Raw genomic sequence first — 27,179 nt, 5'->3', positions numbered from 1 at the left:
ACAGGTGTAAGCCTGGCATACTCATCTATTTTTTTTTTTTTACAAAAGTGGAATTATCCTGCCATCCCTTCCCAGGATTCATCTTAGTATAAATTCTTGTACTTTTCTTCATATCTTCCATCTCACAGAATTACCTACTATACAATTGTTTGTTTCATCTACTTCTTTTCTGATTCTCTAATTTAGTTTTTTTCCTATCATGTGAAAGGTGAATTTTTCAGAGGTGAGCACATTTCCTGTGCCCTCATTTTACATCCCTCGCCTTTGGTTTCTCCTGCTATGTTTCCTTCACCTACACAGCAGCCAGGCCGGCACTCAAAGCCAACCACAAACCAGCCCACCCTGTCCCCATTCCCACATCCAATCAGCCTCCAGGCTTGCAAGATGTGTTCCTGTTCTGTCTTCCTGTCCATTCTCTCTGGCTGATCCCAGAGACCAGGTCTGCAGGACATCACCGTCCTCCTTCCTCCCCCTTCGCATTTACACTCAGCTTGCAAGTGAGATGATTGTTACCTTACCTACTGCCCTCTAGGACAGAGAAGGAAGCCAAATGCTCCTAGTCCTGGAGAAGCGGGAGTAGGAAAACCATGCAGGTCACTGAGACATGAGTTTCAGAGCCATGGGGAGAAGTTAGTTAGGGTGTGTCTGTGAGAAAATGGTCTGTCTGTGCATTGCCTGGGTGCTTGTTGGGAATCCTGGAGCTCAGGATCTGGCTACTTGCCAAGCCTTTCCCCAACCTATGCAATCTTTAATAGAGTCTCACTTAGGTGGGAGGTCTGGGGCTTAGACCATCTCTGGAGAAGCTCAGAGTGGGAAGCAAAGTGCTTAATTATAGGAAGATGAAGGCTCTCAGTACCTGGCAGGAAAGGCTGTGAATGTTTAAGGTTGTCTGCTGCAGCACACAGATCTTTCTTGGAGTTGTTTTCTTTTTTCTTTTTTTTTTTGCCAGTCCTGGGTTTGAGCTCAGGGCCTGAGCACTGTCCTTGGATTTTCTCAAGGCTAGAGCTCTACCACTTGAGCCTCAGCACCACTTCTGGCTTTTTTTTTTTTATGTATGTGGTACTGAGGAATCGAATCTGGGTCTTCATGCATGTTAGGCAAGCACTCTACCACTAGGCCAAACTCCTGGCCCCCTTCTTGGAGTTTTGAAGCAGCATGCCTTTGGTTCAAGATCCTTTAGTTCAGAAAAATGACACAGAGGGAATTGGATCGGGGCCAAGAATTTGGCCTAGTGGTAAAGTGCTTGCCTAGCATGCATGAAGACCTAGGTTCAATTCCTCAGTACCACATACATAGAAAAAGCTGGAAGAAGTGCTGTGACTCAAGTGGTAGAATTGTAGCCTTGAGAAAGCCCAAGGTGCTCAGTGCTCAGGCCCTGAGTTCAAGCTCAGGACTGGAGAAAGAAAAAAAAAGGAGGGGAGTAAGGATTGGATCTCATGTCTTCTTTCTAATAAGAGTTAATGTGGAATCTCAGAGCTAAGAAAGAAAGACACTCCCTTCCCTCAATCAAAGTCCTTTTATTGCAGTATTTTCATTCTTCATGAAATTCTACACAAAGGCCAGTTCTTTTCTGTCTTCCCACTGGTTTTTAGCAAGTGTTCCTTGGACTCCATTGCTCTTGTAGGGCACCATGAGGTGGAAGATGGAACATAGGCCTTTGCTTTTTTTAAGGCTGCTCTGAGCTTTCCACATCTGCTCCATCAGAGCAAACCAGGCCAAGGTCACAGCCTCCAGGCTGAGATGATTCCCACTCCTATCTCCGCAACCATCACCACAGGTTCTGGAAGAGCAGTGATCTGCTGAATCATTCTCTCTGTCGCTCAGAGGGAAGGAAGGGAGGTGAGAAGGAATGGAGGGAGAAAGGAGGGAGAGAGGAAAGGAAGAAGGAAAAGGAGAGGCTCTGTTCACTTTAATCAGTAACTGTCACTGTAGGGCCCTGTTGTAGGTTCTGTTTTTTCCCAGACTTTTTCTATCCTGATCTTACTGGCTCCTCATATCAGCCCTGACATGGTTTAGGACAGACACTCACACTCGGATCACCAAATAGAGAAGCTGAGGTCCTGAAAGAAGTGATTTGCCCAAGGTCACCTCAGAATTCCCGTGGGAGACCAGAACTAGCTTCCTTCCTATCTTCCCTTCACCCCCTCCTTACTTCCTCCTACCTGCCTCCTTTGCCTGATGGCTGCTGGAGCTTGGTAAGGATGAAGTTGGGGTACAGCCGCCCCTGAAGGCATGCTGGGAGTTGAGGGGGCTCACAGAAGACCCCAGAGCAAGACCAGAGTGGAAATATCTCCTATATCTCCTTTGTACTTCCCCCTTCTAATGTGGCTTTTCCATTCAGGCTCCAAAGTGCTCGGGCGGTAATGGGTGTCTGTACCAAGCCAGACTCTTGATAATCATCTAGGGAAATTGAATTTGAATTCGAGAGACCTTTGAGCAGCCTTCTCAGCTCTCCTGGGCCTTGGCTCTCCTTGACAACCTATTTGAGGGGCAAACTATTTTCCCTGTGGCCCTATCAGTCTTTCTGAGGATCTCTGCCTCATCACGTTTGTTAAAAAGCCAAGGACTTGGGAAATGGGAGATGGGCAATCCAGTGACATGACCCTGTGGCATTGCCAGGCCACGAGTCCCAGCCCAATTCATTGTCACAAGACTGGACTGAGATCTTCCCTTGGAGAGGGGCACAGACCATCGTGAAGGCTCATTTAAAAGGAACACGAACAGGTTGACACCTACTGAAGAAAAAAGTCTGATTCCTTAACTCTTTGGTTTCAATAGATCCTGAAAGAGAGAGGCTAAAATGCTGATGGGTGATGAGCTGGGAGAAACTGCCTTTTCACTTGTTGAGGTCAAGTTCACAGCAGGGACTTGAGTTTCACTGTTATTCAAAATGTGCATGAAGCCAAATGAAGACCCCAGTCAAGATGATAACATAGATGTCACCTTACCAGTGTTTGAACATTACCATGAAGGAATTGACAGTTACCAACTGACCTGTTTAGCCAGGGGTGGTGAAAACTTGACTAAATTAAAGAGGAATTATGCCAAAGCAGAAGACCTTCTGGTGGAACTGACTTTACTGCAGGCTTCCTTTGAGACTCTGGATGAAGCCTTCAAGATAACTGACAAGTGTGCGAACGGCATTGTACATGTATATCGTCATTCCCTGGGTTGAGTGAACCCTTGCTTCTATCCTCACAGAGCTGGATGAAAGAGCGAGAAGCATTCGATAGGTTAAAGAGAGTACGGGAGAAGAAACAGATTCTCAAGGAAAAAAACTGGAGGACTTGGAGCAATGGAGGGCAGCTGGAGAAGTGATGGAGCCTGCATACCTTTCGGCTGAAGAGAAGGATGAAGATCTCTTGGAATATTCTTTCCTGATCTGCTTCTTTCGTGAACACCCAACACTTGGCCCTATTTTAATGTAATGTGTAGGTTTGGTGTGTGTGGCTATTTATTTTATTTTATTTCATTTTTGCCAGTCCCGGGGCTTGAACTCAGGGCCTGAGCGCTGTCTTTGGGCTTTATCAAGGCTAGCGCTCCACCACTTGAGCCACAGCACCACTTCCAGCTTTTTCTGTGTATGTGGTACTGAGGAATCGAAACCAGGGCTTTGTGCATGCTAGGTGAGCACTCTACCACTAGGCCACGCTCCAAAAGGAGTCACAAAGGAAGTGGCACTGTGGCTCAAGGGGTAGGGTGGTAGCCTTGAGCTGAAGAGCTCAGGGACAATGCCCAGGCCCACAGTTCAAGGTCTCTCAATGGACAAAAGAAAAAGAGTAGAAGTGTAGCTCAAGAGGTAGAGAGACAGTCTTGAGCAAACTTAAGGAGGAGCTCTTAGGCTGTGAGTTTGAGCCCTTGTAGTACCAGAATAATAAGAATTTAAAAAAATGTGGGGGAACTGGATCCCTGTATGTCAGCCTTCACAGGCCATGAGCAATGACTCACGAGCTGTTCTGGCTTCACATTGTGTTAACACGGGCTCTGAGGTAGGTAAGGGACTAGGCTTGGCTGGGACTTTCCTCACTCTCTGGGCAGAACTTCTGCATCTGAGCTGGACCACCAAGCTGCTATGACTAGAAGCTGCCGCAGCTACTTCCCCCCTGCCACCCCAGGTCAGCTGGCCCAGTTGGGTCAGAGCAGCTCTAAGGCTGAGTGCAAGATTTTGCAAGGTCCCTGCCAAACCCAAGTGCTGGTTCCTGTAAGAGTAGAGGCCAGCAGCCAATACGCTAGCACTGCCTCATGCCATGTTGTTCACATCCTGCTGTCCAGTCTAGCATTAGCAGAGTTTTTTTTAAGAGTTCTAGAAACAAACAGACTTGCTTTTGGTTTTCTTTTTGTCAGTCCTGGGGCTTGAACTCAGGGCCTGGGCACTATCCTTGAGCCTCTTTGTGCTCAAGGCTAGCCCTCGACCACTTGAACCACAGCACTGCTTCTGGCCTTTTCTGATTAGTTTATTGGTGATAAGGGTCTCACAGACTTTCTTGCCTGGGCTGGTTTTGAACCATGATCCTCAGATCTCAGCCTCTTAAGTACTTAGGATTATGGGCATGAGCCATTGTCACCCCAACTTAGACTTGCTTTTTTTTTTTTTGGCCAGTCTTGGGCTTGAGCTCAGGGCCTGAGCACTGCCCTTGGGTTTTCTTAAGGCTAGAGACCTACCACTTGAGCCACAGCACCATTTCTGGCTTTTTCCATGTATGTGGTATGGAGGAATCGAATCTGGATCTTTGTGCATACTAGGCAAGCACTCTACCACTAGGCCACACTCCTGGCCCCTAGACTTGCTTTTTAAAATCCAGAGTCTGCCACTCTTTGGTATGGAAACTGGAACAAAACATTTGGTCTCTTTCTTATTTTCTCGAGTAGAGAATATCTTTATAACACAGAAGGAACTAAATCTAAATCTATAGAGGTAATGCATAAATCTCAATGTTGATACTTACCAGACATTTTATCAGCAAGTATTTTGTTATTGTTTATGTTTATGATTCCAAAATAGACACAGATCTCAGCATTTCTTCTATTTCTTCTACCACTGAGTCACCATCATCCTGGTCTATGGTCAAACAACTTCCTGGCCTGCCAACCCCACTCTTCAATCACACAGCCATGGGGTCTTTGTGCAGCTAAAGCCTACCCCTCCTAAAGGCCTCTGACTGGCCTCCCTCGTAGTAGAGAAGCACATACACCCCACATACAGGCCTCTCAGGGGCAATGCTGGCCTCACTTCTCTCCACAAATCGTTCTTTTTTTCTTCTCTTTCCTTCCCTTTCCTTCGTTCTTTGCAGGGTTTGCACTCGGCCTCATGCTTGTTTGGCTTGCTCAGCTGATGCTCTACTAAGCCACATCTCATGTCTGACTTTTTTTTTTAACTTTTTTTTTTTTTTTGCCAGTCCCGGGCCTTGAATTCAGGGTCTGAGCATTGTCCTTGGGCTTTTTCAATGCCAGAGCTCTACCACTTGAGCCGCAGTACCACTTCTGGCTTTTTTCTTTTTTTGTTTTTTTCATATATTTTTTTTTGTAATTAATAGAAGGGTTACATGATATTTGCCAGATAGATGGTGCATTAATTCCCATATATTGATACCCTTTCACATGTCTTGGTCCCCTTCACATGTCTTGGTCCCCATTTCCCTCCCCCCCCTGGCTTTTTTCTATGTATATGGTACCAAAGAATTGAACCCAGGTTTGTGTGCATGCTAGGCAAGCACTCTACCACTAGGCCAAACTCCCGGCCCCTCAAGTCTGGCTTTTTGCACATTATTTTGGAGATGGAGTCCTATACATTTTTTTCTGCCTGGACTAGCTTTGAATTGAAATTCTTCAGATCTCAGCCTCCTTAGCTAGGAGTACATTGAGACACTGGGGCTTGCACCCAGGGCCTTGTATTCTCTCTCTCCAACTCTCCTAATTGTGACAGTACTGAGGTTTGCACTTGCTAGGCAACCACTTGAGCCACATCACCAACCATTCCTATAAACTTACGGTGACTTCACTGCAGCCCCCTGAGCACAGCCCCTCCCTCCTCCAGGGCTTGGCTCTTGAAGGTCCCTCTCCAGGAACTGCCTCTCTACATCCCTGCAAGTGCTTCTCTGAATACAGAGAAGGTATGATCAGAGTCACCACCTTACCTCTACTCCTTTGCCCTCTTCATAGCTGGTACCCTGGCTGTGCTTACTGGCCCAGCCAGGGCTTCTCATCCATCTTCCTCCTTACTTAGAGACCTCCAAGAGAATGAAGACTTGTTCTTTTTTTTTTGCCAGTCCTGGGCCTTGAACTCAGGGCCTGAGCACTATCCTTGGACTTTCTCAAGATTAGAGCTTGAGCCACAGCACCACTTCTGGCTTTTATCCATGTATATGGTACCAAGGAATTGAACCTGGGTCTTCATACATGCTAAGCAAGCACTCTACCACTAGGCCAAACTCCTGGCCCAAGACTTGTTCTTTCCCATTAACTGTTCCTGGGTCTGAGAACAGGAGATATTCAAAACAATTTATTGTAAATAATTGTTTAAAAAAAACAATTTCAGATAAGCAAGAGGCATAGTTTGGGGAATAACAGTCTGAGGTTCAACTTGGTAAACATGTTAACATTCTATTTGAAAAATAACTAAAACAAAGAAAGATGTTAGTTCAAATGACAGAGCTTTGCCTAGAAGCATTAAGTCCCTGAGTTCAAATAGCAGTGTGTAGAAGGAAGAATGGATATGTTAAAATTCTGTAAATCCTAGAGGTTGGCAGTGGTCCTCTCAGATGGTTCCTTGTATAGGTGATGGAGCTGGGGAGCTGGGACCTCAAATATATGCTTCTGCATTTGTCCCTGTGTTTTTCTTCCCTTTTTCTCATTAAACTGTTTTAATGCATCTCAAAATTTTGTCATAGATTGTTGGTCATGTTTCTGTTGAAAAGTACTTGATTTCTAAAAATAAATCACTTAAAACTGCTCTACATCCCCCCCCCAAAAAAGGCCCACAAAACATTTTCCTTTCCTTCTGAAGTTTTTGCAAAGTATGGTTATCATTTTCCTGTCTTTCACTATTAAACTTAGCTGGCCAATTAAGACAAACATTTCTTCTGCCACTGGTTAAGCCAAAGGGACAGGTGTTAAGCTTTCTGGGTAGACCTGGTGATATTGCCAGGTCCAGCAGCCTTCTTGTCTACAGCTTTGATGGCACCCACAGCAACTGTCACAGATCACAAAGAGCAAGAGAATCCAGAGGAGGAGAATCAGAGAAGCTCTCCACACACACAGGCTTGCCTGAAACCATGGGAACCGTGGCAACATCACCAGACTTTTAAGACCAGCTTCCAGCTTCGATGAAGCGTCCATCATATTGTCCTTGGGAGGAGCTGCACTCGAAGCTTCGTGGTGCATTTCTACAGACTTCACTTCAGTTGTGAATGCCAAGTTTAAGAACACGATGCTCCCTCCACTCAGCCCATAGTACCAACAGCATCAGTATTGTAGGGGTAGGCACAAAGGGGCAGGATGCCATCCAAAGTCTAGAATGGGGCAGTTGCACACTGCCATCTGCACATTGGCACTTGGTTCTAGTATGTCATCATTCTAGTTGTCATCATTCCAACCAGAAACTGGCACAGGGTGTAGCCAGTTTCTTAATGTAGGTGCTGACTTCTCTCCGATTTCTTCATATCTCTTATGGCTCAGTGGAATCTATTTTGTTAACACTGAAAACTAGCTGTTTCACAGCCATTGTGGAACCAAGAAGGCTATGCTCATGGGTCTGACCCATTCTGGGAGATATCAGCTTCAAGTTCCCCAATACCAGCAGAAACAATCAGGACAGCACAGTCAGCCTGTAATCATGTTCTTGATAAAGTCTCTGTGTTCTGGGATGCCAATGATGGTCACATAATACTTGCTGTTCTCAAAGTTCTACAAGGAGATGTTCAATGGTGATATCACACTCACACTCAGCCTTCAGTTTATCTAAGACCCAGACATACTCAGAGGAGCCTTTCCCCATCTTAGCAATGGCTCTTGTTGAGGCCATCACATTTGTAGGTCAAATGTCCAGTAGTGGTGGATTTTCTGGGATCAATGTTTATAATGACTATGTTGACATGGGTCTTTTCCTTTTCCCATTTGTCTTTGACTCAGTGGTGGTTTTCTGGGCACCTGTGTTTGGACGTCAAGCCCATTGTGACAATTATTGCCTTTGTGCTTTTTTTTTTTTTTTTTTTTTGTGAGGATCCTCCACCCCATCTCACCTCTTCTTACCTTCACTTCCTCCCCTAAAGCAACAGAAGGGAGGAGGAAGCAAAGCAGCTGGGCCAGAGCTAGTAGGCCAGGCTTGCTGAAAGCTGCGCCCTCTGGTGGGGTACAAATTCTATGGCAAGTCAGAGACCTGGATTCCCAGGCTACTGCAACTGTTTTTTGTTTGTCTTTTTCTTTTTCCAGGCCTGGGATTTGAACTCAAGGCCTGGGTGTTGTCCTTGAGCTCTTTAGCTCAAGGTTAGTGCCTCACCACTTGAGCCACAGTTCTATTTCCAGCTTTTTAGTGACTAGTTGCAGATGAGAGTTTCACAGACTTTTCTGACTGGGCTGGCTTTGAACCAGATCTCAGCCTCCTGGGATTACAGGTGTAAGCCACAACTAGATTCTTGCAGATTTCCTTTGTCAGATGAACTCTACATCTGAAATCATACCTACAGTGGCTTGCTACCTTGCACTGCCACAGTCTGGACCACATCCCAGGATTGGCTAAGGCGTGAGTCTCTGCCAACCACTATTAAGTGTTTGTGGGAGGTATCCCACCCACTGAGATGAGGCTCACATCTGGGTCTCCCTGCTCTTTTGAGTCACTCTCAGATTCCTATTACCTTTGTCACTGAGTTCTATTGATCTTATCACCTCTCACTCTTCTCCTACAGAAAAGGCTTCCCACCAGATCAGTTAGCTCTGCTGCCAGGTCTAAGAAACACATTTGCTTAGAAGGTCTGCCAGCCATGTACTTTTCTTGACTACCTTCCCTCCCTGCCTCCTTCCCTCTCTTTTTTTCCTTTCTTTCCCTTTCCTCTCTCTGTCTCTGCCTCTCTGTTTCCCCAACCCCAGCTTCAACCCCAATCACTAAGAAGGGTCCTGCACCCATCCAGGCAGAGAATTATTTATATGCCTGGGGTGGCTGGGGAAGGCTTCCTAGAGGAGGTGGCTGAGACAGGCAGGCTAAGTGAGAGCTAACCAGGGTGTCATGGGGGTAGTGGTGTGCAGACAGGGAAATCTTTGTTCCGGTATGAGACACACATGTTCACAGAGGTCTGAGTGGACTCTCTCTTGAGAGGACTCAGCAGACATGCTGAGCCCTAGCCACTCCTGCCCTGTCCCCAGACCCACCCTCCCTGCCTCTTGTGTCTGCAACAGATGTTGGATTTCTCCGTTGGGCAGGACAAGTGCAGGGCATTACAGCCTGTGTCTGTGTCTGGCGGGGGGAAGGATTTCAGGCTTGTGTGAAGTATGACTTTGCCCACAGCTTAGGGAAGTGCCACATGTCCCTGAATCACCTGGGAGGGCCACTGGCTACTAGGTTTCCTTCTTTTCTCTTCCTTCCAAGCCCAGTAGTCTCACATGCACCCAGGCTGCCCTGGACTGATCTCTCTCCACCCTCTGTGCCTCTCAAGGTGCCCCAAATCTGGAGGTAAGCTCCTTGAGGGAAAGGAAGGAGATGGCATCGAGTTCAATTACAGACTCCAGCAGAGGTGGGGAGAAGAGGCCAGGGAGAGAGGGGGGGGGACAGGGAAGGTACTGATTGAATGAAGGGAGGGGCTGCCTCTGAGTGGCCTTGAGACTGCCACTCCTAAGCAGAGTGGCTGCTTAGACCCTTAAAACGCCAGCATCAGATTGGGGTCTTCTAGGAACCTTCTCTCCATCTTCAGGTGCCCATGTTCCCTTTAGTAAGAAGTGGGGAGTGTGGCAGTGGGCTGTGAGGGGGGCAGTCCCTGGAGACTGAACCTGAAGTGGGGTCCTGTTGGCTGTAATCCTAGCTACTCACGAAGCTGACGCTAGTAGTTTGAAGCTATGCCAGACTGAAAAGTCCATGAGAATATTAAGTCCAATTAACCAGCAAAAAGCTGGAAGTAGAGCTGTGGCTCAAGTGGAAGAGCACCAGCCTTGATTTAAAAAAAAAAAAGTAAGTGAGAGATTGAGGTACTGGGGACACAGAGAGAGGACTGGGAGTGAAATGTCCTGGATCTGGTCCCCAGTAAGAGAGAGAATGAGAAAGAGGCGAGGGGAAGGGGATGAGCTGGGACACAGTTTTAGGGCTCAAGGTGGCATCAGCATGATTTGTACATGGCAGTTCTGGGCTCCTATGATTGCAAAAACAAAAGACTTAGGTCTGAGCAAGGTGTGGTAGTGTACTTCTCCAATCCCAGCACTCAGGAGGCTTGGGCAGAGAATGGTAGGTTCAAGGCCAACTTAAGCTACATAGCAAGTAACCCTACCACAAACAAACAATCTTATGTCTGGGGCTAGCATAGGCCTGGCTCTGAATTGTCCTTCATCGAAAGTACTGTGTCTTGCTGGGAACTGATAGCTCAGACTTGCAATCCTCCCTACTCAGGAGGCACAGATCTGAGAATCATGGTTCAAAGCCAGTCTGGAGAGACACATCTTTGAATTTCCAACTAGCCTGAACCAAAAGCTGGAAGTGGCTCAAGTGATAAGAGTACCAACCATGGTGTGGGGTGGGTAGCCAAATGTGAGAGAGTACACGGCCCTTGAGTTCAAATCCCACTGCTGGCACAAAGCAAACAGAATAAAGTGCATTGGTCATAATCACAGTTATGGGCCCCATCCAGACTCAAGATGACTGTGAAACTGTTTCCTGGGGTTTCTAGTGTCAAAGGGCATCACAGTGGCTGGTAGACATGGCAGCACATGAATGTAGTCTTACCTGTCAACTACATTCCTCTAGGCTTCACAATCTTGCCCTTAGCATCAGAGTCTTATCAGCCATGCTATCTTAAAAATAGTTTTTAGGCTGGGTGCTGGTGGCTCATGCCTGTAATCCTAGCTATTCAAGAGGCTGAGATCTAAGGATGGTGGTTCAAAGTTAACCCCAGAGCAGGAATGTGAGACTCTTATTCTCAGTTAACCACCAAAAATCTGGAAGTGGAGCTATGACTCAAGTGGTAGAGCATAAGCCTTGAGCAACAAAAAAGCTCAGGGACAGTGCCCAGGCCCTGAGTTTAAGCCTCAGGACCAGCACATTAAAATAAAAATGAAAAACAAAACAACCCCAAATGAACAGTTTTTAGGACAGAGAACACTGTGAGAGTGGTCTAGGGCCCTAGAGCTCTGTCTGTGTAGGACTGTCTGTGACTCATTGTCATAGCTTGACTCAAGGAGAAATCATGGCATTCTAGGCTGTGGACAAGGCTGTTGAGAGAGAAGACAAAGGGACAAGGCTTCCTCAGTCTCCATCCCAGCAGACAGTCATTTTATCTCCACATCTCCATCTTGTCTAGGCCAGATGGTGGCAGACAGACCTCGGGAAAGGAGTCTGAGTACATTGTAGAAACAGAATAATGGGCCCAAAAGAAACTGAGTTGGGTGGTTTGAAATGCCCTGTGGCAGAAGACAAAGTATCTTACACAAGTTCCTAAGCAGTATGGCTTCCATGCTATCTTCCCTAGGAATGGACAGATCTTAGGGAGCTGCGCAGCAGCAGGTTCATAAATTTGGCAAGAGAAAGAATTTTCAAAATGAAGATGAACTGAGTCTGGTGGCTTATGTCTGCAATCCTAGCTACGAGAGAGACTGAGATCGGAGGACTGTGGTTCAAAGGCAGCCTGGGCAGAAAATTCCATGACACTCTTACCTCCAATGAATCACCAAAAACCCACAACTGCAGGTGGAAGGTGTGACTCAAGTGGTGGAGTGTCAAACTTAAGTGGAAAAAATATACTGAGTCCAAGCCCCAGTACTGGGGTGCACGCGCACGTGCATACAAGTACACACACACACACACACACACACACACACACACACACACACAATGGAAACTATTCCTAAATTGATGCTTCTGTTCTCCAATTTCTCTTCTTCTGCAGCTTATATCCTGCATTTAATAATTACTTGCATGTTACATATACACATGTATACACGAAGAAACAAAACTGCTTGTGTGCCCAATTTAGAATATCTTGACTAATGAGTGTGCAACATTAAATAATATATAGCTTTGAGAATCAAAAGGACACAGGAAGAATTTCCTTCCTAGCTCAACACACACAATAGTCCTCACAAATACTCATATTTAAGTAAGCATAATAAAACAAAAAGAAGAAAAAGCACAAAGCAAGTGACTTAACTGCACAGATATTAGCTTTATTGGAAGTAGAGCCCTGGACTGACATTAGATGCTGATGGATAATGGGATGATAATGAAAATTCATTACCTGAGGTAATACTGTGCAATGGACACCCCTGCTCCTGTACCCGCTGTGTGGATATTAATCCTTGGTGGAAGCTGTCATTAAAATGATAAATGCCGTCAGTAGACATTGGCTCCCTGAGAATGCTAGCCAGCAGGATGATGGTGGGCCAGGCCACGTGTGCCTGAAGTACCTCAGTGGACTTTAGGTATGAATAGACTTTAGCTCTAGTGGAAGCAGGGGCAGACAGGCTTTTGCCGCCTACATCCAGGCATTGCTCTTCAGAAAAGTATCTTATGCATTAGTTTGGTGGGCCTTGGTGGTGGTATCTACTTCTAGCCTGTTCTCTCCCTCTCTTCTTCCTTTTTTTTTTTTGTACCAGTCCTAGGGCCTGAACTCAGGGCCTGGGTTCTGTCCCTCAGCTTTGTTATCCCTCAAGGCTAATGCTCTACTTCTTGTACCACAGTTCCACTTCTGACTTTGGAAGTTTATTGAAAGGTCTCATCGACTTTTCCTGCCCAAAGTGGCTTCGAATGGCCATGCTGAGACCTCAGCAGCAGCAAACGTTACAGATGTGAGCCACTCGCTATGGTCTTGAAATTCTTGTTTTAAACAAGGGACCCTACATACTCATTTCACACAGGGTTTCCACAAATTAAGTCCCCAGTTCTGAAGCACAGCTATGCCTCTCTAGGTCTCAGACTCCCAGCTGTGAACAGGAGCCAGGAGGGTGAAGAACTATGACTCTGACCTTTGGCCTTTTCTGTTGTGTTCCAGAAGCATCCACAGCATGGCAGATATTAGAGATGCATAACTTCCCCTACCGATTCGCAGTGGGAACAGGTGAAGTCTGTGCTTTTTTGGTGTCTCAGAGCCCTCTCCCCTGCTCAGCCCCATTTTCCAAGAGCAGAGGGGTAGTTTAGTCAAAGTTACATAATTGGTTTGTGTACCTAGGATTTTTTAAATCCTTTCCTGTGGACTTAAAACAAACTTTCCCCATAACTCTTTGTGACGCTGTAAGATTCTAGCACTCTCATCCTAAGTGCCAGGATTCCCAGAGGTAGGCCAGATGAGCAGCACCAAGCGTGGATTGAGGGGGACTTGGCAGCACAGACTGAGCAGTGGCTTGGGTCTGGCTCTGAACGCGGTTGTGCTTGGCTGTCTGGCCCTGAGTGGCCACAAGGTGGTGCTGCAGGCTGGATGCATAGATGCCAGGTTCCTCCAGGCAGCTGCCCAGAGCTTCAGGCAAGTCTTTAGCTAACCAGGGAGCAGAGTGGGGGAGGGAAAAGAGAGGGGCTGGTTGATGTCCCATCAGGAAGGACGGGCCCTCACTGTGGTGGCATCTGCACTTTTCCCCCTGCCGCCCTTCACCTCATCCCAATATGCAGGCCGGAAACTAGATTTCTCCTTGCCCTTCTGTACCCTTTGTCACTGCTCTTACCCTATATTCCACGACCTTCCCACAAAAGTTCTTCATGATGTGTGTCCTGACCCAGGCACTCTAAGCCTCTCCTGGGCCAGGGAGTTCAGAAGCCCCAGGAGGCTGGAGATGTGACTGGATCTAGGCATGCCTGGCCCTACCTTCCTCTGCACCATCAGGCACACATCTGACTGTGGAGCTGGGAGTCTCACTCTGGGGTCTCCTCCCCATGCCTCTGTGACTTCCCATACTGACATGTGTGGCCAGCTTGGGCTGGGGCTAACCAGAAGTAGAGCTCTCTGAAGAGCACTGATTGACAAAAAGTCAAGTACACTGGATGAATACCTATGGCTATAATGTTCTGGACCCAGTGCCATTGACCCCCTCACCCATGACCTTTTTTTTTTCCCCTCCAGTCCTGGGCTTGAGCTCAGGGCCTGAGCACTGTCCTTGGACTTTCTCAAGGCTAGAGCTCTACCACTTGAGCCTCAACACCACTTCCGGCATTCTTCTATGTATGTGATACTGAGGAATTGAACCAGGGTCTTCGTGCATGCTGGGCAAGCACTCTACCACTAGGCCAAACTCCCAGCCTTTCACCCATGACCTTTTGTCCTGAGTCATATGGATCCTCCACAGAGCTTCAATGGCTGCCCTTACAACCAGGAATCCTGTGTATGTTCCTCTTTCTATCCTAGGAATGTGTCTCCCTAAGGCAGAGATGAGGTGCTCATCTGAACAAAATAGGCATCATCAAGTTTGTAACGTAGTTGACAACGGGGATCTGTAGACTTTGACTGGTCAGGACAAAGGTGCTCACAGCAAAGGCACCCAGATGACATGAAGGTATTTGTCCCTGGAAGTTGCAAAGTGGGGCACTGTGATAGCTCAATGTCAAGGCCAGAGGAAGTACTACTGCATTTGATAGAGGGAAATGATGTGGACTTCAGTGAGACCAGAAGTAGGTCTTAGGTGGGAATGAGCTGAGAGGCAGGAAGGGGGTAAGAGCCTGCAAAGCTCAAAGGTATAGCTGGTGGAGGGATGGGGGTGAGGAAGGTGTTAGGACAGGGTACAGATGGCTGTGGAAGTCGGGTCCACTCACATGGCTCCCTTCTTCCCTCCTGTCCCCAAATCCTGTCAGGTTATTGGGCTTTTTCAGGAAAATAAGCTGCCCAAAGCAAGGCCTAATGTCTGTGGCTCCCGACTCCAGCTCAGTGACTGTCAGTGAACACTGGTAGGTTGATGATGGAAAGAACTCTTTATGGTGTTTATTAAACCAAGATCAGGTGTTGAGTGGGCAATTCGTGAAGGAAACTCAGAGTTCCTCTCTGTGGGCACCTCTGGGACCAGCCCTGATACCCTCTTGGCCATGGCTTGCCAGCTCTCCCTCAGCATGTGCCCAGGACACAGTATTATAAAAGTGAACAAATGAGACTCTTATAAATGAAACCTTTCCATCCCCTGCCAGCAGAGGTGGGGTCAGGGTGGGGCTTGAAATTGACAGTCCATTAAAAAGACTATAACTCTTTATCAAATGAAGACAGAGGAAAGAGCCCAGGGCTGGGGGGCTGAGAGGCTACCCTGGTGATGGATGGGGCGATGCCAGGGGCCCCTGGGACTGAACACAGGAGCCTCCTTGGAGCTCAGGGCCAGATGGTGCACCAACTCCTTGGAAGACTCAGGGTAAGATGGAGCTCATTTCCAGTTGATTCCAACCCAGAGGAACGGGCAGGTCTTACACTGGTATGCCCAAGCTCCCACAGACTCGAATGATGTGACTGCCTCTGCCACATGGCTGGTCCCACTTCTGAGGCCTTGACGTTGGTTGCTGTTGGAGATGGTGAGAAAAGGGTACAGATGGCAGCAAGAAGGAGCCCAGGAAGGAGAGCAGGAGGAGAGGTAGGGGGAAGAAGACAGGAAAGTGCACAATACCCCCTTTTCTAGGCAGAGGACTGGGTTCCAGTCATGCCTGTAGGTCAGTCATGCCTGTAGCCCTGCAGGACCTCGTGTTAGCAGGTTCACTTCTGCAGGCTCTATCTCCTATCTGCTCACGAGAAGGGCTGGACTGGATTCTCTCCAGTTTCTCCTATAATTCAGGTTCTAGCCAGGATTCTACAAGAAAAGGATGACGTGGGCCAGGTCTCATGGACCTACAGCAAAGGGGTATACCATAAAAGAAACCTCTGCCCTCGAGTGAGTAGACCCTGGGCCAGAGGGGACACAGCCCAGGAGAGCCGAGTCTGCCTGCAAGGGTGGCTCCCATCCATACTGCTCTTATCAGGTTTGCCCAGACAGGAGCGAAGGCACTTACAGGGTGGCTGGGGAAAGACAGCAGGAATGGACAGGGTCTGGTTTGGCAGAGTTCGGGGACTGGCCACTGGGACAAAGGGACAGGCTTTGTCCCTGGTGCAAAGCGCCCCTCCAAGGCCCTGGGCTCTGTGGTCATGCCACCAAGCGGACCTGAAGACTCCCGCTGCCAATGGCACATTCAAAGTCAGGTGACACCTGAGCAAGCCCAGGATGGCAGTCTGTCATGTGGCCCCCGGCCACATTATTCCTTCGTCACAAGATATCTGGGCCCTTGAGGGCAGAGTCCTGGGTGTCTCCACAGTGCAGGACTACCTTGGGGCTCGAGCCAGGCTGCCGGGGGTAGGCACCCTCTCGCACCAGGCGCCGGCACTGCCTGTCCTGGCCCACACTGACACTCTGCAGTGCAGGAAGGTGGTGGAGCAGCTTCTCTGGCAGGGACACCAGCCCTGTGCCCGACAAGTCCAGTTCCTGCAGTGAGTTTAGGCCTGAGAACACCTCGGCTCCTGCCCACTTGAGCTTGGGGTTACCTGATAGATCTAGGACCTGCAGGCCTGGTAGCCCACGGAAGCCATGAGGTGCCAGCTGGGGAAGACCTTGCAGGTTGGCTAGGGACAGGTGTGTAAGGCCTGCTAACCCTGTGAAAGCTCCTGGGCTGACGGCAGCCAGAGGGTTTCCATCCAGGCTGAGATAGCGCAAGGGCAGGTCTCGGAGATGGGGCACTGCACGGAGTCGATTCCAGGCGAGGTTCAGGCTCTGAATGGAGGGTATGGGCAGGCTGGCTTGTGTGGGATGAGGGAGCAGGCGGTGAATGAGGTTGTGGGAGAGGTCCACGTGCAGTGCCCCGCTCTGGCTGTGGGTGGTAAAGGCAGACAGGGACACCTCCCGGAGCCGATTATAACTGAGGTTCACTTCACTCAACGGGGAGCTGGTGAAACTGTCGGCTGGCAGAGCTGCCAGACCGTTGTGGCTGAGGTCGAGAGACTCCAGGTAGCGAAGGCGGGAGAAGGTGGTGGGTGAGATACTGGTGAGCAGGTTATGGCTGAGATCTAGGCCAGCCAGGGTAGTATAGCCTGGCCCTGCCAAAACTGACTCATTCACCATCTCCAGCCTGTTGGAGGACAGGTCCAGGTGGGCTGTGTCCAGAGGGAGAGGCACAGGCATGATGTATGGGCCCAGGCCGCTGCAGTCCACTCGAGTCAGGCTGAAGCTGTCAAAGAGGCCGAAGGTCTCCACCTCACACTGGCACCCAGGGAAGCATGGCCGGGTTGTCTGGGCTCCACTCACAGCTGGTAGTAGCAACAGAGGCAGCAGCAGGAGCCACGGCATGGTGGGGGCTGCAAAGAGAGCCACAGGTGAGGGTAGGATGCATGTGACAGCTCTTAAGTCACCCCACTGACACGTCGTCACGTGACTGGACACTGGTCCCATTCTCCTAGAGTACTCTCAGAATAGGCCCTGTCCCTCTGTGGCCTGTCTCCCCATCTGCGTGGTAAAGGAGGTCAGACCAGGTGGGATAGTGGACTTGAAACAGGGAGCAGCAGAGCCCTGTCTTACATCAGATCAACAGAGGTGAGCAGCCTGCTCTGGCTGAAGGAAGGGAGATCTGGAACCTTCCGGAGCTGCCAGCTGCTACAGATGCAAGTTCCACCAGGTAGAGCTCAGGGTATGGAGGGGGGGGAGGCTCCTGCCACCTCTGCTGAGCAGGTGCAGGTGCTAGCCTCACTTAACCTCACGGTCAGTCTGTGAGGTGGAGGTTTACATTTCATTGTACAAAAGGGAATTGAGCCTTGGCAAGGTAAAGTGCACACAGGCCCCCGGCTACGCGCTGCACACTTGATGGGCCACAGACCCAGGAAGATGGCCCTGCTGCCGACTGGCCCTCCAGCCTTCAGACGAAGACTATATCCTTGCAATCACTGTCCCTACCTTGACACAGCCCCGAGGCTTGTTCTCATGAGGTAGCATCCTTGCCTTCCAATTGGGGACTCTGCCTAGACTCCCAGCTAAGCCTGAGGGACATCCATTCCTGGTCCTTGCCCTGTCCTCTACTCCCAGCTGACACTGCCAGCACAGTGTCTCTGACCTTTCCTTTGACCTTCATCAGGGGGCTGGGCTGAATCACCATAATACAGATAAAGAAAGTTCCAGAGACCTGACACCAGACTAGCAAGAACAAGGTAGGATTAAAACTCAAGACTTGCTCAATCCCAACATTTCCATCAAATTTATTGTCTCCAGCAGTCCTGCAGGGAGTTGGCTGGTGGAGAGGCAGATCTAGGAGGAAATTCCCTCAGGGACACAAACTACAAGGCAAACCACTTCCCCTCTACAGACTTGAGTCATCCTTTCTGTAGAGCTGCAACAGTAGTGGCCACATATGCCATGCCTGTATCCTGTCACATCTAATGGCCGCTCAAACACTGCTGGTCAGACTTAAAGACTGTGTTCAGCCTACGCTAACTCAGTGGGCTGGCGCTAGCAGAATGAAGAGTGCAAGCAGCAAGAGCAGATCCCTAATAGTCAGGGCACTCAGTGGGGAGATGGGAACCTGCTCATCTGCTCTATGCCTTTGCTTGCCTGCCCTATCTCCTTCTCTCTTGCCTTCCAGAGAGGGAGAGGGCATAGAAACAGGAGGTGATGGTAGGAGCGGTTAGTGGGCAGGAGCAGCTGGATAGGGTTACCAGCCCTGCATGAAACTTTAAAGTGGTAGCCACTTGATCTCCATGCACTCTGGTTCTGCCCTGGGCCAGGAAGAAGTGGGCCTCCTCTTGCCACTCCTTTCTTTTGTAAAGGCCAATTTGAGGATTAAACCCAGCCCAGGTGCATCCTGGACTTGGTCCCAGCTGAGGCAGGCCAGAGCATTCCAATGTTTATATCAAAAGGAAAATATCAAGTTGCTTCAGGCCCCCTTTGTTCATGGGGGTGAGATCCTCATCACAGCCCCAGCTGCCCTGCTAAGCTGATCTGCTCAAAGGTACCCTTCCTGGCTTTAAACAAACACCACAAAGATTAGTCTTTGATTCCCAGAGGTGATTATACAATGTGCCCATGCAATGCCAAGTGGCTTCTTGTGAACTCCCGCTTATGTAACTGGCAGCCTGAACTCAGCCCGCATGGCCCCTCCAGCCCCTCGCCTTGTCCTCTTCACCATAGGGCAGCAAAAGTTCAGTGACTTCCAATTAAAGTGTGGAGAGCTGTGCCCAAGTGTAGTGTGGACTTCCAAGGCACATTTGGAATGGAGGCAGGGTCCGCACGGCCTAGGGAAAGCGGGCAGGAGAGTGCACAGACACTCACCAGGGTAACGTGGCTGGCAGATGCTCCCAGGGCACTGAGTCAGACTCTTGCTCCGCCTCACCTCTAGAAGGGGTGAACACCTCTCCTAGAGCCCCTGCTGTCCATCAGGCCTAGGTCCAGGGCTGGGAATTCCAGTGGACAGCGGCCATACTGACAGCCAGAGCTAATCCTCATAGCTGTCCAGTGACACCACCAGTCTTGTCCCCACTTACAATACGGAAACTAAGGGTCCCAAGAGTCACTTGCTAACCTGTGCGACTCTGGGACTTTGTGAGAGTAGATGAAATAAGAGGTGAGTCCCCTGAGCGAGGAGGTGCTTGTGAGACTTGGTGACATGTGGGACATGCCCAGCACTGCCAGGACATCCACAGATGCAGAGCTGGGGGAAGGGAGGCTGTGCCTCTCCCAGGCTGACACCAGACAGTAGTCTTCCCGGAGAGGAGACCCAAAGACCCTTCTCAGCACCTGCATGTACCACACCCCAGAACACCGGCAGGGCACAGGAATAGTCTTAACAGTTCTGAAGGACAGTCAGGGGCCCCAGGTCTTGGTTTCCACTCTAGCTTAGACTGTTCTTATCATCTGTTCCTTCCCAACTTCTCTCTGGGCCTCCGTTTCTCCATCTTCTAAAAGTTAACAAAAGCATAGACTTAACTCTACAAGTCCATGTGGGAGTGTGTATGTGGGGGTGGGGAGAGGTGGTGAGGACACCAGGGCTCCTGTTCTCCTGGGACTTATAGACCAGCCCGGGAAACAGAGACCCATTCACAGTGATCACTACAACTAGCTGTAGACCCAGGAGACTGGGATCTGTGTGACCTTCCCAGCTTTGTTTCTTTTTGAGGCCTACTTTTCCCATCTATAAAACAGTATTTACACTTGCCTCCCCTGTGTCCTGTGCTCTACCCTTGGAAGAAAGAGAAAAGCAACGAGCCATCACCAAGGAAGGTTGAGGGAGAAGAGATCACTGGGCCAAGATTCATTTCCTTTCTGCAAACTCTGACCTGCAGGTAAAATATCTACTGATCAACCAGGTTATGGAAACAAGAGCAGGAAGACCAGGGCTTATGTACTCCTCCAGAGCCAAGCCACGAGTTGATCCCTGTTGGGCTTGTGCTCTTGAGTCCACAGTGATTCTAAGGGAAATACCCAGACACCAAGGGTATGGCCCTCACAGCTACAGTTCTGTATGACTCTGGGGCTCTGCTACCACCTCACAGACCTGGTAAGTTGTTACTTTTAGTTCTCTTCCAGGCTTGGAGGCATCTGTAAGCTGTCCAGGTATCTCTCTCCCTTGCCTGAGCCTCCATGGAGAATTGAACCCTCCTTGCTGGTCAGAATGGCCACAGCTATTACCTTGAGAGATTCTGAACAACTCTCAGTCTTTGCTTGCAGTTCCCTTAACTCAGATGCCCCTTTGGCAGTCATAGGTGGCTAAGGCCCACAGAGGGGTAGTGACAGCAGGGCAACAGCAGAGCAGGGCCCAGGAGCAGGGATCTGACACTACACACAGTTCTGGCACCCCACACATCCACCCATCTGTCCAGGCCCAACCACAGAACAAAGCCAGCTCTGTCCACACACAGTACCCCTCCCTCTTGGCCTCTCACACCTCAGGCTACATCAGTAGCCTCCTTTAGAAGCTACTGAAAAAAAAAAAAAAACCTGTCATTTCAGCCATAAAGTGTGAATAGTATGGGGCAGCCCCACTTTTTTTACCTGAGCACCTCTCCCTCACCAGTCTTGGAATCAGAGCCAGGCCTGGCCAGGCGCACAGCAGCACTGAGCGGAGGGTCACAAAGCTGCCTGGCAAAGAGGCCATGAGGAAACCTGCAGGATTCAGGTACAGGCAGGAATCTGGCATGAACCGCTGGCCTCAGACAAGTTTCAGCGTCCTCAAAAGGGATAAGCACAGCGGGCTGAGGAAAGGGTGCATGGCAGCCATGCAATGAGTTATTAAGCCTATTGAGAGAAGTAACTGTATTCCTCACATTCCCACCCCAGTTCAAATGCAGTGACATGCATCCAGCAGGCTTCCAGTGTCTGTTGGCAAGGTCCCAACTTCCCTGTGGCCAAGTGTTTGAGCCCAAGCCCTCCTGGCCTCACCTGCCTGTCCTGATGCAGCACTATGCATCAGTGGCGCATAGAACTTTCTAGCCCTCTCCTCAACAACTTTGACACAGAAACTAGGGGGCAGGGGGCAGTCATAGCCTGGCTCAGGGCCCAGCACCCACCTGCAAGAGGCATATTTTTTGCCTGGATCAGCTGCAACTGAACCCTGGGCGGTCTCCCACCCGGCTCTTCTTAGTCACAAGCAAGCTGACGCCATTGAAATCCCCAGGTGGAAATTTCATAAGTGTTCTGCCCTCTGACCACTTAGTCAGCTCTGGAAATACAAGAAAGAATTTCAGGGCCAAACCCAGAAGAGCCTCAAGAGCCAGCTCTGCACGGAATCACAAATGCACACATCTGCAGCAGCCCACCACAGACCTCTCCACTGTGCTGTTTCTGCTTCACCACAGTCCCTGACCATGGAGACTGCTCTCCACTACTGAGTTGGGGAGGAGAGGAACCGGGACTCAAATCCAGATGTCTTAGCTCCAAGCAGAGTTCCTAGTGTCACTGCCTCAATGTACAAATGGGCTGGTAAGGGACAACAGCTTAGGGTTGAAGGGCTAGAATTACATGCTTACTGATGATCTCCAGTGTGTGTGAGAGGGGACCCATGTTCATCTTCATATCCATGGATCTGAGCCCTAGGTCTTGCAGGCACTATATGAAGACATATCAGCATCTGGAATATGGACTTCTGTCACTAAAGGGCACCTCAGCCTTTCCCATGTTTCCTCCACTGTTTCTCTTCAGTCACCCTGCAAAATCAGCATATTAAATTCAGCCACAGAGCCTGTATGGACAGGTGCTGGACTCAAGACACAAGTATTATAAATCCAGCTCTTGGTCTCCTCCATTACACCAAGTCCAGCCCCTCACCAAAGGAGACTCATCTACAGGTTCACAAGTAAGATGCCTAATGCTATTTTCTCCTTCCAGGAGATTGTCAAATTCCTGTTAATCTGATATAGCATGGGAAGACCCAGGGAATGCAGTATAGGCAGAGAAAAGGAGTATGGCAACCAGGTTGACAGCTTCAACTCTAAAGGGCCTCACCTGCTTCGAGGATTGTGTAAGCTTCCCTCCTGAGTCTGTGTGCTTACCTGTAATGTGGAAAGAAGCCTAGTACTGCTCCCAGTGGGCCACTGAATATTATTACCCAAGGAAAGTGAGGACTCAGCCTGGCTGGCACCCACGAGCACTTGCTGCATGTCAGTTCCTGCCCCTCATGGATGACTGCAGGGGCCACGGAGGAGCAAAGCAGGGCAAGAATCCAAAAGTCATTCCCTGAGGCCTTGGATTCTCTCAGTGTACCTCCAGGGAGCTGATCAAACTCTCCCGGGGAAGGCTGGAAAGGTGGCAGGGTCCAAAGTAGGATGAAGTAGTTAAGACGGAATGAGGACTTGATGGCAACCAGCAGCCACTCTTGGGCAGGTGAGTCTCTGTCTTCCCTTTCCCTCACCTCCAAGCCCAAGGCAGGCCTCAGAGGTTCTGCAGCAGCATCCCACAGTCCTGGACTCTAACTACTAAGTACCAGAATGTACCTCTCAACAGAAGACCCAAGGCCCTAGCACTGTGCCCTGTGTAAAACCCATTCCATAAAGATAGCTTCTCAGGCTAAAGGGCTGTTCTTTCTAATAAAGATGATCAGGGGACGCTTTTGTCTAACACAGCCTCTCACTGGTTTCATTCAGAAGCAATCATTCTCCTCTGTGAGGCCATCCCACTCTAACCACCCTTCATCCACCAACGGGCCACCGGGACTGCCTGTGGTCTGTGGCTGTCTACATATGTGTCCACCTCCTCTCCTGCATGAAGCTTGGCCATGTACAGGTGGGTAAAAGCCAGATGGATGAAATGTCAGGAACCAAAATCTTCCTTCTGCTTGAGGAACTCATGCAAGATACTTAGGGCTCTGTCCAATGGTGAAGTGAGGTCTGGGAGCAAGGCAGATATCGCTTCTATTGTTGGTCTCATGGTGTATTACATACTGCAAACTACTTCTTGTCATAGGAGCACGTGGAAGCCATTATCTTATTTCCCATTCACTACTGGTCAGTGGGACAGGAGTTACTACCAACATAGGAAGGAGGAGATTGGGAATGAGACAGGCAAATTGGTTTGTTCCAGGTCGGAGCTGGAAAGCAGCAGAATGGAAATAAAAACCTGGACCTTCTGATTCTAAGAGGACAGAATATTCTGCCTCTATTTTGGTAGGAGGTTTCTCCAAAAATGTATAAGCCACAGGAATGCTTCTTAGAATTACCCATCTCAGACCAGGTGCCAGTGACTCACACCTGTAATACCTTCTCAGGAGGATAAGATTGGAGGACTGAAGTTCAAAGCCAGCCCTGGTAAGAAAGTCCTTGAGATTCTTCTCTCCAAAAAATTATTTAGAAAAAGCTGTGGCACTGTGGCTTACATGGTAGTGTTAGCCTTGAGCAAAAGGAGCCCAGGGAGAGCACACAGGTACAGAGTTCAAACCCTAGAACTGGCCAAAAAAAGGTGCTGTTTAGACTCTCCAGGATCAGCTCTTCTCTGCTTATTGGTTCATATCTCAGCCCACAGGAATTTTTGGTGATCTGGCCTCTGTCTTTTCTCTCAGCCTCCCTGACTTCAAGATCTTGCATCTGACAGTCCACAAAGCTTTCATTCCAATAGGAGAATGATTCCCCCTCTGCATATGAACTGACTTCAAAACCCCGACCAGGTCACAGGCTCTGACAGGTCCCACCCCAGGCAACTCCCATGGAACCTGTTTTAGAACTTGCTTTGACTGGAGACGTTCAGGGTGGGCTAGCCTCTGCTAGGAAGCTTCCACAGTGCCCAGCCCCGCCTTGTCCTGAGAAAGGATGGGTGACTTCTTAAGTGACTCTCTCTGCTTTATAACAAAAGTTATGATTAAAGAAGAAAACTGATGTGGACTTTGCCAACCCTCTGACTAAATTATAATATATGCATGTGTGAATTACCATGGTGAAAGCCCTTTGTACAATTAACATATGCTTAAATACGTTTAGAAATGAATCATAGGGACTGGGAATGTGGCCTAATGGTAGACTGCTTGCCAAGCATGCACAAAGCCCTGGGTTCAATTCCTCAATATCATACACACACAGGAAAAAGCTGGAAGTGGTGATGTGATTCAAGGAGTAGAGCTCTAGCCTTGAGAAAGTCCAAGGACAGTGCGCAGGCCCTGAGTTTAAGCCCCAGGATTGGCGATAAACAAACGAATGAACGAACGAACAAACAAATAATAGGAAAGTCAACAAGTTATGTTAGGAGGATAGGGAGGGGATAAGAAGGGAGGTTAGATGAGGAAATACTTTATATGCATGTATGAAAATAGAACAAACAGAATAAGACCTGTTGAGATTGTTATGAAGAAAGGTGAGAGGATGAGGGAGAAAGATGGAGGAGTTGAGTATATTGTATGCATGGAAATTGAAACTGTATTAAGGAGAGGAATGAGGGAGAAAGGTGGAGGGGTTGCATATACTGTACGTATGGAAATATCACAATGAATGCTCCCTCCTGTGTACAATTAATCTACGCTAACCAAAGTCTTCATTAAAGTAAGGGGGGAAAGTTTGTGTGGTGGCTCACACCTAGAATCACAGGAGGAAGGGGAAGGGAGGGGAAAGAAAGGAAGGGGAGTGGGGGTGGATAACCTATCAATTCCTTCCTTTCACTCCATTTTGACTTCTCAGGTTTGGCCTTTAAACTGTGGAGTGGGGGGTTGAGGCCTCCCCAAAGCTACTGAACTTCAGCCTTACCTTCCTGAGAGCCAATTAGTGCCTGGGAATTAACTGGGTGGGTTAGAACTGAGGTGAAGGTTAAGGAGTCAGTGTCTACAGAACACTCACAGGGGAAGGGTTGTCCATACCTCCAGTATGTAAACAAGAAAGGAAAATGCCCTCCGTTCCAGGTTAGGGGTCTGTAGCCTCCCTTTCGTCCAGCAGCATTCCGTAAGATTATTAGTTAAGGAAGGTTCTCTTGGCCACTCTTTGGAAAGCCCAGCAGGACTGAGCCTCTCGGGCCGGTGTCCTGCAAGTCTAGACAACCAAAGGGCACAGGGCACAAAGAGCAGCGATGAAAGACCCAAGTTTGAGTCACCTCCTGTCCCGGCCAAATGTAGGCGGACGCTGCTTGCAGCCCGGCTCTGGCGGCGCAGGCCACCCAGACCACACGCTCTCTCCAGGGCGTTCTCGCCCCTTCCCACGGTGACCGCCGCCCAGGGAGGCTCAGCGGCTCGCCTGGAGCCTCCGCCGGGAGCACCGGCGGTCCCACTGGACACGCGTGTGCGCAGGGTCCCCGCGCCGAGCAGGCCCGGCTCCCGACACGCCGTGGCCTTCTCACCCCCGGGATGGCAGGGCGGGTCCCCCCCGGCTGTGGGAGCCGGTGGCAAACGCAGCCCGGACCTCCAGGCGGAGCCCCGGGCTGGAACCCCTCTGAGTCCAGCCGACCGGGTCTCCCCCGTCCCCCGGTGCGTCGGGGAGGCGCGGAGCGGCGGGACAGGGCGGGCGGCCTCGACCTCCTCGTCCCCAGCCCCAGGTGGAAACCGAGGACCGGCCACCCGTCCCGCCCTCTTCCCGGCGGGGCCCCGGGCGAGTGTCTCCGCACGCCCCGCCCGGCCCCGGCCAGCCCGGAGCCCCGCCGACCTGGGGGACGGGGAGGAGGGGAGCGCGGCTCGCGAGGATCCAGGCCGGCGCCCGAGCAACCCAGAGAAAAGTTTGAGGCCGAGTCGCGAGGCGCCCAGCCCCGCGCGCCGCCCCACGGACACGTCGGCGGGCGGGGACCGCGCCCGCGGCCCCACGGCGCCCACCGCACCCCCCGCCGGACGCGACAGCCCAGCCACGCCGCGGACACAAAGGCTCCGGACGGACGCGCGTCCCGACCCCAATCCCACCGAGCCCCCCGGGCCGGGCGAGGCGCCGCCCTCACAAAGACCCCGGCCCCGGGCGGAGGGGCCTTTGTGTCGGGGAAGCCCTCCTCCCGGGGCCGGGCTGCCCGCGCCGGACACCGGGGAAAGTTGAGGGGCCTCGGCGGGCGCCGGCCCCGCCCCTGCGCGGCCGCCGGGCGGGGCGGCGGGGTCGGGGCCGCGGCCGCGCGGAGCCCCGCGGCGCCCGGGGACCCGCACCCACCTGGAAGGCTACAGCCGCCGCCTCGGCACGCTCACCCCGGCAGCCCGGCGCGGGCCCTGCGGCCGGCGCTTTTCACCGCGCGGCGCGGCGCGGCCTCCGCCCCCCGGCCCCCGCCCCCGGCTCCGGCCTCCGCCTCCCCCCCACCCCCCGCCCCCGGCGCCCGCCCCGCAGCTCCGCTCGCAGCCCGGCACCCAGTGGCGGCTCGCGCCGGCGACCTGGAGGCGCAGGGAGTGTCGCTCAAGAGCAGGCCTCGCTGGGCGCGCTTCCAGCCCCGCCCCCTCCCCTCCCCGGGCCGTCCCTGAACCCGGGTTCCACCCTAGGGAGCGTCTCAAAAGTGCGTAGCTCCTGCTCACTCCAGTCGGCCTAGCTCCCAGCTTCCAGCATCCCGGATCTCAGTTCCTCCCCAACCCAACTCCCTCCTTCGTGCGCCCAAAAGATCTCAGCAGATGGTCGCGCGGTCTGGAACATCTGGAGGTCGCTGGAGAGTTGGGGGTGGCG

General features: G+C 50.6%; 1 protein-coding gene and 1 pseudogene across 2 annotated transcripts; one reads left to right on the top strand and one right to left on the bottom strand.

The window, feature by feature from the left end:
• Positions 1–2,363: 2,363 nt before the first annotated feature.
• LOC150053523 (V-type proton ATPase subunit D pseudogene) lies at positions 2,364–3,428 on the top strand (annotated as a pseudogene).
• Positions 3,429–15,060: 11,632 nt separating this feature from the next.
• Tsku (tsukushi, small leucine rich proteoglycan) lies at positions 15,061–26,758 on the bottom strand. 2 transcript variants are annotated; one of them, XM_090348463.1, is made up of 3 exons: positions 25,424–25,512; positions 21,660–21,811; positions 15,061–17,465 (listed from the first exon to the last, which is right to left on the bottom strand). In XM_090348463.1, exons 2-3 carry the CDS (start codon positions 21,670–21,672, stop codon positions 16,384–16,386), a joined length of 1,095 nt encoding a protein of 364 aa, XP_090204589.1. In that variant the 5' UTR covers positions 21,673–21,811; positions 25,424–25,512; the 3' UTR covers positions 15,061–16,383. The 2 variants fall into 2 exon arrangements, with proteins under 2 accessions (XP_090204589.1, XP_090204590.1); XM_090348464.1 differs by lacking the exons at positions 21,660–21,811; positions 25,424–25,512 and adding an exon at positions 26,682–26,758.
• Positions 26,759–27,179: the final 421 nt, after the last annotated feature.

The sequence above is a fragment of the Megascapheus bottae genome, chromosome 16 (assembly GCF_031878675.1).
Source record: "Megascapheus bottae isolate mThoBot1 chromosome 16, mThoBot2.hap1, whole genome shotgun sequence".
NCBI lineage: Eukaryota > Metazoa > Chordata > Mammalia > Rodentia > Geomyidae > Megascapheus > Megascapheus bottae.
This window is presented reverse-complemented; position numbering and strand designations above follow the sequence as displayed.